General features: G+C 36.6%; 1 protein-coding gene and 1 long non-coding RNA gene across 2 annotated transcripts in view; both read left to right on the forward strand.

Annotated features, from left to right (window-relative positions):
* The window catches only part of LOC147842396 (rho-associated protein kinase 2-like), a 164,165-nt gene extending 149,005 nt beyond the window's left edge, over positions 1-15,160 (forward strand). The window contains exons 3-5 of the mRNA XM_087268085.1: positions 12,333-12,589; positions 12,677-12,815; positions 15,069-15,160. Of these exons, the coding sequence (XP_087124211.1) occupies positions 12,508-12,589; positions 12,677-12,815; positions 15,069-15,156 (309 nt within the window). The 5' untranslated portion in view covers positions 12,333-12,507 and the 3' untranslated portion in view covers positions 15,157-15,160. The remainder of the gene's footprint in view (positions 1-12,332; positions 12,590-12,676; positions 12,816-15,068) is intronic.
* On the forward strand, positions 2,100-5,216 carry si:dkeyp-13a3.6. The gene is given in 4 exon segments (NR_186848.2): positions 2,100-2,512; positions 2,865-2,928; positions 3,212-3,338; positions 4,305-5,216. It is a non-coding gene; the product is annotated as a si:dkeyp-13a3.6 (long non-coding RNA).
* Positions 15,161-15,912: the final 752 nt, after the last annotated feature.

A 15,912-nucleotide genomic window follows, 5' to 3' on the forward strand; every position in this document is an offset into this window, starting at 1 on the left:
CCAGATAGTAACTCATTCTTTATTGTTGGTGGTTTCCCTGTTGGGATGAGATAAAACTAGTCATTTTTACTTTTGATCGTCAGTTGGTACCTTTAAATGCCCCAAAAAAAATGCTTGCTGGGATGGTACCACGAGGCTGTGCTCACTTCTGGACAGAGGGGGTGTAGACTTGCAGCTAGTGCCGGTAAGAGGTTCAGACGCTGAGGCTGTTCTGTATGCGAGTGTTGAGGTTTTGAAACATCACCTGACAACGTGTAGGTAGAGAGTAGCAGGTTCTGGGAGTATATGAGCATGTCACCGGTGTAGACTTTGACCAACTTGGGAAGTCACTCACAAGACCTCAGCTCATGGGACATTACCATTAAAATAAAACGTTTCCAGCAGAATATGACGCTTTAAAAAAAAAAACTCCATCAGCACTGGTAACTATGAAAAACACGACTGAGCACTAATAGTATACTCAACACTTTACACTGACATTTGAAGGATCACCTGACATTAAAGACTGAAGTAAGAACGCTGAAAAAACATCCGATTTTAGCACAGAAGAGGTTTTCTTTTCCTAAATTAAAGCAAAACTTCATAATATTGTGTTAATGAATTAATTAGTGTGTGTTGCACTGCTGGAGTGAAGGTTAACCAGTCCACACAGTTCATGCAGCTATAATCTTTATTATCTTTTACTAAGAAACTATGTACAATATCTACACGTTGGCTCCAGGTCTCTTGGATGAAGATCTCTCAGCGACGTGGTCTCTTCTGGTCGCCGCGCGTCTCTGGTGGAGATGGGGAGCGGGACCACCTTTATGAACCAAAATCGTTCTTTGTACCAGGCTGTAAACACCTTCTTTTCTGCTGTAAAGTTGGCCATTTTAACAGTGGGCTTAATAGAAATTTGCTCCATATGGAGCCAGGACTGCCAGAATTTCATTGAACTGCATTTTCAGTTACTTCTGTATTTGCTTCATGACGGAGAGCGGGAGGTTGCCGTTGTTTGGGCACAAGCTGTAATATTCACTTTTCTGATCTGGAAAGATTCTCATTTGCAAAGGTTTTTGTTTGCTTCCTGGACATCCCCAGCACAAATAATTAAATGATGAGTGGGGTGTTTTAAGCTGAAATGACACACACATTTTGGGGCAGCTAATATTTTTATTATGCTTGTAACATAACCCTTTATAACTGCAATGAAATGAAAGTAGTGTCAAATTTTTCTTCTGAATTAAAAGTAAAACTATCAGAAAGTAACAAACAAATGTAGGACAGGTACTTTTTTATTCCTTTCAGTTGTTACTGGATGGCGGCAAAGCTTGAAAGCAAATTTCCAGTCCATTTTAGATAAAATAAACTGAATTATTAAAGACAGCCAGAGAGATGACTTTCATTTTCATGGCATAAATGAATGTAACTCAGCCTCTTGACTTTTCAACTCTTGTTTATTTCTCAATAGCAAAAAAATGCCAAAAACAGACACCCAAAACCCTACGCATGCTGCGCGACACAGGGGCGTGAACCTGCAGGACCCAGACGCACAGTCCACTCGAAGCTGCTGTGGGAACTAAAGGCCTGTCAACACTCCATCATGGGAGACCACGACACCTTCTCCTCCCTAAAATCCCACCCTTCACCCTTTCACCTCCCAAGACGGATAAGGAAAGAGAAAGAAAGAGAAAGGAATACCAGGAAGAGCTCGAGGAAAACGCCTCACTCGTGCCACAAAGAGATTTTTCAAGGAAGACTTCTGGTGGACGGGGCTGAAAGCGAACGGACGATGGACTCTGTCATGTCTGGCAGTAAATATGGATTCTGTATTACTTTCAAGTCAACAAGAATTTCCACCTCAGTTCATCCTCATTATGCAAGCACCATGTAGAGATAAAGGATTGGAAAAGAGATAAAGGAACACAGAATGTACTGAAGAGTTATTATTAACCAACAAACCTTCCCATTCTCAGCCCCTGGAAGGGTCCGTAATGCCCCTTTTAACATTCAGAAGTCTTCAAGCGAAATCTACACTGAGTATCCATATGGTCTGGGCTCTCCCATTTAATCTCAACTCTAACACTGGAAGAAAGTCAGCACCTTAAACTTAAACTAACCCCAGCCGGCACACGACCGACCTTCAACGTTGAAATATGGTTGAAATAAGGTCAGATGTGTTTTGAACGTTGAAATAATGTTGATAGAACGTTTAATGTAGAACGGTTGAAAAACAGCCTGCATATGACAAGGCTTCAACGTTGAAATGTGGTTGAAAATACGTCAGTAGTTGCTTTAATGTTGAAACAATGTTGAATGATAAATGGTTGAAAAAAGTTACAGAAATCCTTGTACAAATCAACGTTGACATTTTTTTATCATGATCTGTATGTTGAATTTACGTCATGGCTTCACCCAATATTCAACATGTTTGGTTACCATGGTATCGGAGGACTCGGCGCACGCGGCCGCGCGCAGCGCTTCACTTCACTTAATTACGAACACCTGACCTGCAGTGCAGCAGAATTCAGAGGTAAGCGTGTTTTTAGATGCTTTAATGTTTTATTTACCACCCGATTTTGTTTTACACACAGTGTATCTTAAATGTGACTTGGTGTAGTGTTTCGAATTTTGAAGCATTTAAAACTTTCCAGTTTGGTTTTTAGTCTTGTTTGCGCTCCGGTGACGCGCAGCTAACCTTGAGGTAATGTCACATGTTTAAATAAGCGTTTTTATGGCAAATTCAAAGCGATAAACTCCTAACGCAGTTTAAAGTTACTGAGCAACGTTATAAAACAATATCCTTTTTATACGCTGTATCATTAGTGTTATTATTACAAAGTGAACTGCTGTCGTTTCACTGTTGTTGTTGTTTTTGCTTTTAGAGATGTAACTTACTCCAGAGACGCACTAACTTGCACATCATTGAATGGAAAAGGCTTTGTCCATGTAAGTTTACTTTACCTTTAACTAAGCTATCTGTTAAATCTTCTTGGTGCTTTGGTTGGTGATATTCTCTTTCTAATCTGTTTGTTTATTGATTGTTAGGCTATGTTGTGATATTATATTGTTATATTGATATTATTATTGTGAAATCATGTTGTGATGTTATACTATGTGACCGTATTGGGGAACAAATATATATTTAGTTAGAAATTAATGCTTAAATTACACTTTGTATAGTAGTAGATAAGAGGTGTAATGCGTTTTAATTTTCTGGGTTTTCTGGAAGGTCCAGTTGAGGGGCATCAAGAACAAGCAGATGGCCTAAACCTGTGTCAGCCTGGACAGACTGCAGTTCTGCTATTCCACACCAAGGCTTTTGTATGGATGTCTGACTACTACTGTGTTCTCTAAAGGTATTACTGGAGCAAAACAACAGCACCTGTTACAGTGAAATTTGTATTCATAAAAATAGTGATACATGTGTAGCAGGTCCAGTACATGTGATGTTATTGAGAAGTTGTTTTTATTAAATGTCATTAAAACAAATAAATAAACATGCTATTTAAATAAATCTAAATATTAAAAACTTGAGGATTAAGATGAGAAATGAAATGCATCATCTGTCTTGCGAAAAGGGTCTACTTAAGAATTCTGGTGTTTTCCAACTGAAAGGGATAGTTCACCCTAGAATGAAAATTTACTCACATTTTACTCCCCAAATGGTTTAAAACCATTATGAGTTTATTTTGTTTAACAAAAAAAAAGAGGCTATTCTGAAAAAAAAAACTAAAAACCTGTAAACATTGACCACCATAGTAGAAAAAAATACTATAGAAGTCAATGGTTATAGATTTGCAGCTTTCTTCAAAATATCTTCTTTTGTGTTCAATGTGGTCAGTAAATGACGACAGAATAAACATTTTGAACTATCCCTTTTATTCTCTGTCCTACATGCAGACTTTTGTAGAAGTGCTACTCCTTCTAGAGTTTTTCTCAACCATATGTCTAAAAAGCTTTAAACAGCTTTTACAGTACATGTAATGGTTTACAACAACTTGTAATTATTAGATGTTTTGAATGTTTCATGATTCTTTACTGCAGCCTTTGTTAAAAAAAAAAAAAAAAAGTAATTTTTTTGAGAATCTGAAATTTGAATTCTGGAAATGCTGGCACCGGTGGTGGCGAAGGGCTTCCTGACGATATCACACCTAATTCTTCACTTCTCTTAGTTAGGAATATTCAGATGGATGAGTCAAAATTATTGAGTGGGACGATATTATAGGACAAATTTGGATTCAATAAAAAATAAATATTTGAATTTCACTTTGTATAATAGCAGATACCAACTTAGTTGTAACCTCATATTTCATTTATTGCAGGTTTTCTGGAAGCTCCATTTGAGTTTATCAAGGACATACTGATGGCCTAAACCAGTGTCAGCCTAGACAGACAGACAGACATCTATTGCAGTTCTGCTACACAAGACCAAACTCTCTGCTTTTGTATGGATGTCTGACTAGTACGGTGTTCTCTAAAGGTATAACTGGAGCAAAACAACAGCATCCGTTACAGTGAAATTTGTGTTCATAAAAGATAGTGATATATGTGTAACAGGTCCAGTACATTTGTCATAGGTTAAATTACAGAAAGTACTGTAAAAATAACTTGTTTGCCTTTGCCACAACAGGTCATGGTGTGTGCATACTACTCGTAGTAAACACACATGCTGATCTGATGCGGGAGAGATATACGCAAACACATTTGTATTTACTGTTTTGTTTTGCCTCACTAAAGTGTTGTTGGAGCTTGGTATGTTCAGTGGAAATCACTGAAGTCACATGGAACGTTTTGACAATGTGTTTTGTGCCTTATCTTGACAATGACCATCTTGGGACTATTGCTGTCTGTAGAGGATGAGGAGCATTCGATCTAAAATATTTTAGTTTGTGTTCTGAAGATTAACAGGTCTCTGGGATGACACAAGTACTTAATAACAGAACCTATATGAACAGTTAATGTGACATGTAATAGTGAAATAGTGGTCCTACATTCACAAATGTGAGCCATTATTATAAGATCCATGTGAACATGCAATTTTTATGATACTAATAATAATGGAATAACAAATTGCTTTTACTGTTGTGTTTGTGAGAGAGAATCAAACCATATATTCTACACATTTTCTTGATGATTTACTGAAATATTTGTCTACATGTTCCACTGTCACAGGTGCTCAGTTTTGCTGCAGTAATGCTAAACACAATAGATGTACTTTATGAACCCCCCCCCCCAAAAAAAAAAAAAAATTAAATATTTAGCATGCAGACCTGCAAAGAGAAGGAGTAATGTCAGGTTTAGATTATAGCATGAGTTTTCACTATTGTGAAAGTGAAGCCATTCATTCACAATGAATTGGAATAGCAAACCTCATTATTGATTTTGTAGGAAACTCACCTGGTGTTTGAGAAATAAATATGTATTTAACTGCTAGACTGATATAGATGTTATGTGTTTTACACTTGATTCTTTGTCCCAGTGCCATCTTTTACCTCAAGTTTATCTCTCAACCTATAAAATCTCAAACAGATGTAATGTATTTCACTTGTGATTCTTAGTTGTGAGTGATGTTTTTTATTTTTATTTTTTTACTGCAGCCACTAAAAATGGGTATTTTGCAAACTTTGTAAACGGAATTGTATTTTTGGAGACTGTGATGGTTGAAGCGTAGTTTAGTTACTTGGTTTAATTTAGTTAGTATCTGTCTTTCTGAAGACGGTAACACTTTACAATAAGGTTGTATTAGTAAGTGTTAATGTATTTACTAACATGAACAGAACAATGAAGCATCTTTCATATAAAGAAAGTACAGTTCATGTCAGCTCAGTGCATTAATGTTAACAAGCATGCATTTTGATTTTAATAGCATCGGGACATATTTCAATTAATTAAATGATTAATAAATGCTGTACAAGTATTTGTTCTTTGTTCATGTTAGTAAACATTAACTAACTTTAATTCATGAAACCTAATTAAAAAGTGACTATTTAATTGTATGCCTTTTTTCTGTATTTGAGTGTACAGCATGTATAGTAACCTGCATGGTTTTAATGAACTATGTATGCTGTAAATGTTGCTGTATTTAGAATAATTAAAATAATGAGGTGTGTATTAAATGAATTGATACACAGGCTAAGTTGTGTATTTGTGTCGTGTATTTTTAATTAGTAAAAATTTGTTTGCTATATTTATGGACTTTGCGTTGTATGTAATTCCTATTTAACTTACGTTGAAATGTATGACGGTGAAACAACGTCACGGTATCAACGTTGATCCAATTTGCAAAATCGAAAGGTAATTCAACCTTCATTCAACGTCTACAAAACGACCATAATTCACCCATGAAAAAGGTAAGAGTGAAACAACGTTGTGATTTCAACGGTGAATCACCGGTGGTGGTCCAACGGTGAAACAACGTCACTATATAAACGTTGATCCAATTTGCAAAATCGAAAGGTAATTCAACGTTGATCCAACCATAGACCTGACGTTGATTCAACGTTGAATCACCGTTGAAATGCCGGCTGGGACCCTTCAGTTATTCATCTATGAGCCACATCTACTAAATTTATAACACAAAGGAACACCGAAGCAGAACTTCATATGTTTTATTTCAGCTTTATTTATTACCTTTGTTTGAACTGGTCTCCCTTTGCGCAGCTCTTCATTCATCTATGACCCAAAAAGTATTGAAGAAAGTCAATGTTGTCTTCCCTATCCCATTTACTTCTCCCCACAGCATTGACCTCAAAGTTCAGTGTTGATGTTCACAAAACAACAGCGAGCTCTACGATGCCTTCTTAATCTTCTTTTAGCTTTGTGTAAACTACTGTTTGAGAGTCAACAAATTATTACATATATTTGCACCAATCAGACTGATCCAAAATCATTTTGCTTCATGATTAATTGCAAAATATCATTACACATTTAGTTGTCTGGATGCGGAAGTCAAACAACACCAGTCTCAATATGTGTTATTAAAAAGCAACAAAAAATATTCAAGCACCCACTAATCAACAAAGTGAATGATTGAGCACTGGGATGGCAAATATTGTGGAGATGCAGATTCTTGCCCACAAAGCCCCTGAAAAAGTGGAAAAAAACAGAAGTGCCTACTCCGTTTTTTCCGTGTTCTTTGTTTTGGGCTTGATTGAGGTCGGCTGACCATCTTAAAAGTAGCGGTTTTGAGACGATCCCGAGGTATACGGGCAATAAGCTGTGAGAATAACTTGCGGAGCGTGCTAGTAAACAGAGGAGTCGTTTCAGTTTTGTTTTATGAATGCTGTTTGTTGATGTGTTTTAAAAATAATTTTATTTCACATTGATTTTAGTCAGTAATTTAATGGGTTACCAATACATTTATATGGTCATTTAGGGAATGAATTAAGTATCATAATAAGGTGTCACACAGCTAGAAGTCATTTGTCATGTGTCTTCAGGTCCACCTTTTTTGTGGAATAAGATCTGATCTCGTTAACACCTCTGTCAATTTTAAATAAAGCTGTGCTGTTCTGCTATGAATGAAACATGGCTTTGGTTTCTGTGACTTTTTCAATAGCCTAGATCTAAACCACAGACTACTGTCATTTATGAGACAACAGCATTGTTCACCTCAAGTAATATTTACCTCTGAAAACACAAGCCATAACCACACCAAACTAAATGCAAGTTGCAAACAGCAATTCACAGGGTTTACTTTACATTGGGGTTCATGTTTAAAACACTTTCAGACATTTAAACAAAAATAAATGTCAATTAATATTTAGCAATCTTTAATTAATAATAAGCAATATCTGTGATTGTCAGAGATTTGTACAGCACAGAATTTTTTTTAATGACAAATAATTAAAGCAGTTCGGATGTAGTGTTGTTTGAAAGAGGACATCTAATATATAATAAAAATGATGTATTAATTATTTTATTTATACATTGAACATCATATGAGGTATTAAAGCGCCCCCTAGTGCCGATTTCTTCCAAATTTAACAATAATTAATATTTTAACTACTGTGATGGTTAGGATTGGGGTGGGGGTAGGCATTACAAAATGCAATGTATTGGGTAATTTAATAGATAGCATAAATAATACTAGGTACAACTACAGTGCTGTGACGGTTGGGTTTAGGGTTGAGGTGGGTGTAGATGTTAATAATACAATAAATGGGAAATTTAATAAATAATACAAATAATTCTTGTTAACTTTCAGCCATATCCAATCTGGCAACAACAACCCTTTAGGGCATGAGGTGTCCAAACAAACCCAGTCCAAGAGCACCACCTATGTAAGCCTACACCTGTCTAGAGTGGACACCTTAAACCCTAATAACGCTCTGGTAAGCCTAATAACGCTTTAATTAGTCGGTTTAAGTGTGTTAACGTAGGATAGGAGCTAAAATTCCATCTTTCGGATGAGACGTTAAACCGAGGTCCCGACTCTCTGTGGTCGTTAAAAATTCCAGGATGTCCTTCGAAAAGAGTAGGGGTTTAACCCCGGCATCCTGGCCAAATCTGCCCACTGGCCTCTGTCAATCATGGCCTCCTAACCATCTCCATATTCAATTGGCTTCATCACTGTCTCCTCTCCACCAATCAGCTGGTGTGCGGTCTGGTGCAAAATGGCTGCCGTCGCGTCATCCAGGTGGATGCTGCACACTGGTGGTGGATGAGGACATCCCCCCCATTGTGTGAAGCGTTTTGAGTGCCCAGAATAGCGCTATATAAATGTAAGGAATTATTATTATTAAAATAAGCCGGACCGAGAAAATCTTTTAGGTAATTTATTCCTCTAAGTTATTAACATGGTTCCACTGGTGCATTTGTTCCTTACACATACAAAACCTTTTTGAAGTTCTCCCATGCAGGCAATTGTGCTAAGACTGTGATCTATTCCCTGCAACATCAGGCCACAATCAGGTGGTTTGTCTTGGTCTGGCATCTCAGCTGAGACCTGTCCACTATGGGTGACCCTGCCAGTACTTGTGAAGTACCAGTGGTGAAGCTCTCAGCATCACTGATGCACAGAAGCCCTCACAGCACGTCAAGCTGCAAACCATGTGAGGGACCCTAACCTAACCTACCCTATACTAACCTATCACTCACCGACCAACACTCAAAGGAGTCCAGCAACTGACCAGCAACACTAAGAGACTGCTCAGAAAACCCTGCAAAGCGCATGTCAAAAACACAGAAAACTTTCCAAAACAACCTGACAACCAGAACCCAAGAGCCACATCAGCAACCATCAAAACATTCAGCAGAGTGATAAAAACTTTGAATGAAAAGAAAACTTAATGTAAAGACTTACTCTATAACTATATACATTATGTACATACGTGCCCTTGATCTTTCATGGGACACTATGATGGCTCAGTGTCTGGGCTTCTTTCTTCGGGGTTCCTCCTCGGGTAGTGGCTCTCCACTGATGTCCACGTGGATTTGAGGAGCGCTGCTGCTTCCGCTGGACCTGCTCTCCGTGATCAAGACTCGTCCATCAGGCAGCTCGGTCTCCAGCAGCGTAGGCCGGTGGAGCTTCTCCCACAGCCGTTGCTTGATCCCCAGGCCTCGCTTGAAGCGGTAGCGGCTGCAGCCGGTCTCCACGACGGAGCGAAAGATGTGCTGATAGTCCTGCACGCTTCTGCCGTGGATGGAGACCTGCTGCTCCTGCTGACACTCGTTCACTGAGGAAGACACTGATGCTGCTGCTGCTGCTGCTGCGGGACGGAGGACAGGGAGGGCCGCCGCGTTCATCAGGTGTCGCTTCTTCAGCGCTGGGTCAGAGATGCAGCTGTAGGTGTGATCTGACCTGACCGCCGCTGCGAGCTGCTCAACGGTAGAGACGCCCTGTAGCCAGAAGTGACTCGTGTGTGCGGGGAGAGCCCTGGTTCTTCTTGAGCGACGCTGCTCCATCAAGATGACCCAAGAACAACTTTCCAAAGTAGAGAAACTGATCAAACTTTTCAAAAGTTGTCGAGAGTTTGTTGCGAGACGATCGGGTCAGAACCAGCTGTGTATATTAAAGATCAACTCAAGTTGCTGTAGTGACAGAATGACGAGCCTCATTTAAATGTAAACAATATTTAATATCAGCAGTGAATTAATGAAATCAGCACGAACTCTGTGCTTTTATAATTGAGTTTTTATTAAATGCAGTAGCTAAATATCTAAATTATGATTATTCAATAAAATGCTGGTCTTATATTAATAAAAAATAAAAAAAATAAGCATAAATGGGCGTTTTTTATATGGACGAATGTTGACCACTGAAAATCGTCACAGGTTTCAGAAATCTGGTCATGTTAGTGAATATTACCATTGATTTTTGTTTGCTTTTGGGATGGTTTGCGTTTCATTAAAAAAAAACACTGAACTAATATTCTCGTTTCTATATTTACTTCATAATTAACTAGGCCTATATCAGACCAACCGGGACTTTAGCAATGACATTGTTCTTTTGATGCTTTGTATACTTAAATTTTCACAATTTTCCTGCACTGACTGGGTGATTTAATATTTTTATAGTATTATTAAAATTATTAATCATAATAATGCTATAAGCAATACAATAAACCAAAATACATTCCAAAAAATTTAAAATCAAAAATATAAACCAGTATCAGATACAACGACAACCAGCATTAATAAGATTAAAAAAGCTAAATATACTATAGTTTATTTTGATTAGCTATTAGCTTATTAGGTCAGGGAAGTGCTAATCATTCATTCTGAGTGAAGGTTTTTATTTATTATTAGTAAAATAGCTTTAAGAAACTTAAAACAACCATGCCAAATAAAAAATATGTAAATATGCGTGCCCTAAAACATATTGGTTTATTTGACTATGGCAATTTTATTTATTTACATTTTATTTAATGGTTTACTTTTAGGCTATCACAAAATATTAACCACTTTCATTGACCAATGTGCTCTCCAACAAATAAACAGAAAGGGAAACAGAAACTAAATAGTAAAAAATGTATTTGAAAACATAAAAGTCTTTCATCTAGACCAAAAGATATTGTTGTACAGAGCTCGTCTTATTGACTGTGGTAAGGCTCATTTATACACATATATACTGTGTATAGAGGAAAATAGGATGCAATATTTCAAGTTTATTTAAAAAGCTGTGCATATCTTCAACATTAAATGAATATGAAATAAACTTTTTATAATAAAAACTGACTCCAGGATCATATCAATGTTTGAACTGTAGTTTACAGATTTGTATTTAAAATTGAATGGCAAAGCCACAAAACGAATAAAATAAACAAAAAATAGTGTGATGTGACAAATCTGATTAACAAACTAAAAATATCATTAAAATAACAGAGAGGGAAAATTACAAACACAGGAAAAAAATTTATGTTTTTTACTTCCCAGTCCCAGACGTTCCTGAAATGTCATAATCACATGTCCAAGTGTTTCTTTACAACAGTATGAAAATCGCCCCTGGTGGTGATGTGATCAGGACTGTAGCTGGAGAGGCAGGAAGTCAGGCCCGGCGCTACGGGGGGGCAAAGGGTGGCATTGCCCCCTCAGAAAGAGTTTGTGCCCCCCCAATTTTCATAAGGGATTGTTTACTCAAACTGAAAATTCTTTCTGTTATTAACTATTAACACTCCCGTCGTTCTAACCGTCAGAACACACATCTAAATATTTTAAAATATATGACATAGCAATTGAATTATGAAAATTGGTGAGATTAAAGCTAGTCCTATAGTCCAGAGATCCGGTCCCCGCGTCAGGTCTGGTGCGCCCGTAAAGCCTTTAAAACGCGCACACGGCGATGGAGGCGCACTCAACTCACAAGGGAGAAAATGGGTGACATGATAGGAGCAGCTTAATTTATTACATGTTTTGATTAACTAATTATTTAAACACAACTCTCTTGAGCTCTAAAAGGAAAAAAACATATAAAAAATTTGCTGTTAAATTAATTTTAGCAGAGACGAAACTGCCAGTCATTTATTAGTTATTCGGGAAGATGTAGCCTAATAAAAATGTTTTAATAAAAATAAATAGTTTACTGCACAGTCCCACGGTAGGCTACACTATAAATAATATTTTAAATGTATTTATTAATATTATTATTAATATTATTGCAATTAAGCTAAAATTGACAAAACGCAGAACCCTTTGAAAGTTTGCTTTCATTTAGCTAAAAGCGCACTTTTACAGTTGTGTAGAGAAACATTCCATTATGCAGCAGCAGTCAAGGTATAACACATAATAAATGCCTTTTGGGTTTAAAGATGATCGGCCTGCGAAGTCAAGTTTGCAGTGTTATAAATGGAATAGGTATAGTGCTTAAGTGGATTTACCGCGGATCAACCGAGAAACCTCGTGCGCTGCAGGTAGGCAGAATGATAATCTTTTAAATACTTTAAATTTTAAACATACTTGTATTTCAGCTACATTAACTCAGCCAGTAATGTTTATATCCATGTGTCTACATGTGTGTTTAGACTGGTATGGTACGCTGTGAACACTGCTGTTGGGACACCTGATTACATTTCTCCAGAGGTTTTAATGTCTCAAGGAGGGACTGGTTATTACGGTCGTGAGTCTGACTGGTGGTCTGTTGGTGTTTTCATTTATGAGCTTCTAGTGGGTGAGAAGTGTCAGCTTCATATGCATCTCTTGTAATTTTATTTCAGTGTTCTCATAATCAAATGTTTTCTTCTGTCGATCTGGGCAGGCGACACTCCATTTCATTCCGAGTCTCTGGTGGGCACATATGGAAAGATCATGGATCACAAGAACATCTTAACTTTCCCAGATGATATTGAAATGTCAAAGGATGGCAAAGACCTCATCTGTGCCTTTCTGAGTAGCAAGTGAGACTGAGAAAATTAAAGTTTGATTTGAGTTTTTTTTTTTTCTTGTAAAATTCAGACTCTTACTCGCTTAATATCCCCTTACTTGTTTGTTTTTAGAGGTTGGCTGGTAACATGTATTTTTTAATTAATTTGAATTTAACTTTACTGTAAAAAAGAGCTAATTTTCAGGACAATTTATTACACACATGATGAGATTTCTTTTGTAGTTTGGAGTTTATAACCTGGGTTTGACATTACCTTTTTTGATCACCAGCCACAGTGGCTAGGAGTTTTCCAACATTACTAGCCACTCGCCATTTTCACTAGCCACAATTTTAATGTTGGAAAAATATATTTTATATTCATAAATTTGAATTTGACATGCTAACTTTACTTAATTTATACTTTGTGTCCACATGCCTCCTTGTTCATTTAATATTTTTGTGTGTTGTTTATGACCTTGCTCAATGAGCATGAATGAGTACATGGGATGTGATTTTTATAGTGTCACTATGCAATTAATTTAGTTTTATTTTTATAAATAGTTTATTTCACATGAGTTTCCAGGGCTCGACACTAAGGATTTGCAAAGTTTTTCTGTGGCTGCACCGAACTAATTATTACTTAGAAACACATTTTAAATAATGTGTAAAGCAAACAAAATATAGCTATACATACACTTTTTATACACAGTTGACACTTAAAAACAATATTCTCATGTATTCTCAAAGTGGCTAGTGGGAGTGGCTGTCTAACCCGCCACAGCTGAAATCTACCCGCATTTGTTAATGTGTTAATGTCAAGCCCTGTTTATAACGTATTTAATATAATCACAGGGTAGCTTAGATTTGTTATCATTGTTATCATATGAAATTTTCCCCTATTTTTCCCTATCGTTGTACTTTTTTCCAAAATGACAATCTCAGGGAATATTTCATGAACACCAAATCATATATGTTTTCATTTAATTAAAGGAGAACATACAAGTCTATATTAATTTATGCTTTTAAAAGCTCTTCATACAATAAGTCTTTCATAAAACTTTAATGTCCTACTGCTTTTACTAGACACACTAGCTTAATAGAACCTTACTTGTTTGTTTTTAGAGGTCGGCTGGTAGTGAAATTAATCTATTATTTTTTCTATTTGAAATTAGCTTCACTGTAAAAAAAAAAAGTACATTTTCTTGACAATTTTTTACACATTTTGATCAGATTTCTGCTGTAGTTTATAACATATATAATGTAAACACAGAGTACATAAGATTTGTTATTACTGAAAACAGTAAAGTTTTCTTGCCATAAATTACCAGGCACAGAAAAAAAGGAGATTAATTTAGCAGCTTCAGTGAGAAAAATTAGCAGTTTTTGCTCAGTTTATTCTCAGCTAATGTGATGGAAAAACATATTTTGTCTCTGTAGCCAGAATATGATGATCCATTTCCCCAAACACAAATGTTGGCTATAAAAAAATTATTAATCTTTATTAAACCGTTCAAGATATTCAATGATTTTTTTTCCTCATAATTTTGCAGCCCTGTATAATTGACACACAGTTTTGCACAACCCAGTGTTGTTGTTGACACTTTGTAGTGTTCTGATTGATTGAATTAGTAAATTATGTGTATATTTGACAAAATACAACAATGTTAATATAATCTAAGCCTGATTACTACACATACCTAAAATATAAATAAATAGTTTTATCAGTGAAAAAAAAAAAGTTTTATCAGTGTTTATGAAATGTTCCCTATTTTTTTAAAGGTTTAGGGTCAATAAGATTTTTTTTCTTTAATGGTTTTAGAAAAATTCTAAAAATATACATATAATTCTGAATAGTAATAATAATAATAATAATCACAAGAAATATTTCTTAAGCACCAAATCGCCAAAAAACTTACTAAGCCATATCAACATTTTAATTGAATTAAATGAGATAAAAATTTAAAGACAACATACAAGATGATCTTTATTTATGTTATGCCTTTAAAAGCTCTTTATAAATAAAGTCCCTAATAAAACATACACACACACACACTCCTCCCTTTGCATTCAGGCTGTTGGAATGTCCCACACGTGGTAGTCCAAACTGCTGCACCGCCTCAATGCAGATGAAGTAAAAGGAAGGGGGAGTGAACGGTCCTTATTTTTGGATGTCTCTCTGACTGCTTCACTCCTCCATGCTGTGCTGTTGGATGTTCCTGGTGTATGGTCATTTAACGGATTAGCGCTTCTCTGTTTGTTTTGCTGACCAGTGTTGTGCTATGTTCAGGGAGGTGAGGCTTGGCCGGACTGGAGTGGATGAAATAAAATGTCACCCCTTCTTCAAGAACGATCAGTGGACCTTCGACACCATATGAGACAGTAAGTCAGTGAGAGCTTGACTTTTTTTTTGTCGCTGCCTTTAGTTGTGGTGAAATGAGATGCATCATGTCGTTTATCTGTTTGTGCAGTCAGTAACTTTTATTTCTGAATTGTCTGGCATCGTACTTGAAGCCAAGTCATTTAGCCGAAGGCATAGTTGTCTTAGAACGAGTAGTTTGCTGATCAAATTCCACATTTTGATGAGGCAAAACAAATCTTGGATGTTTTAATTACTATTTTAGGTGAAAAACAAAATAATGAGATTTGTGTAAAATCTAAAGTTAACCAAGTCCAGCCCGCCATCTTGTCCTGCCTCTCAGTTCTCTTAAGCCTTGGGCCGGCTCTGTGAAGTGGCCTCTTTTGGGCTCATCATTGAAGACCGGACGAGCTGCAACATTTCATTCTCCCAGGTTCTGGCAGTAGATGAGCATGTCATCGGTCTAGACTATGGTCAACTTGTGAAGTTACTCATACACCTCAGCTTATGGCATATTACCATTCAAATGAAACGTTTCCAGCAGAATATGACGCTCTAAAAAAACTCCATCAGCACTGGTAACTATGAAAAACACGACTGAACGTTAATGGTATACTCAACACTTTACACTGACATTCGAAGGATCACCTGACGTTAAAGACTGAAGTAAGAACGCTGGAGGAACATCAAATTTTAACACGGAAGAGTTTTTTTTCTCCCAAATTAAAGCAATATTTCTTAATCTTGTTGTTTTTTTTACTGTACAGTTGCCCCA

The sequence above is a fragment of the Danio rerio genome, chromosome 9, assembly GCF_052040795.2.
Source record: "Danio rerio strain M-AB ecotype USA chromosome 9, GRCz13ab, whole genome shotgun sequence".
NCBI lineage: Eukaryota > Metazoa > Chordata > Actinopteri > Cypriniformes > Danionidae > Danio > Danio rerio.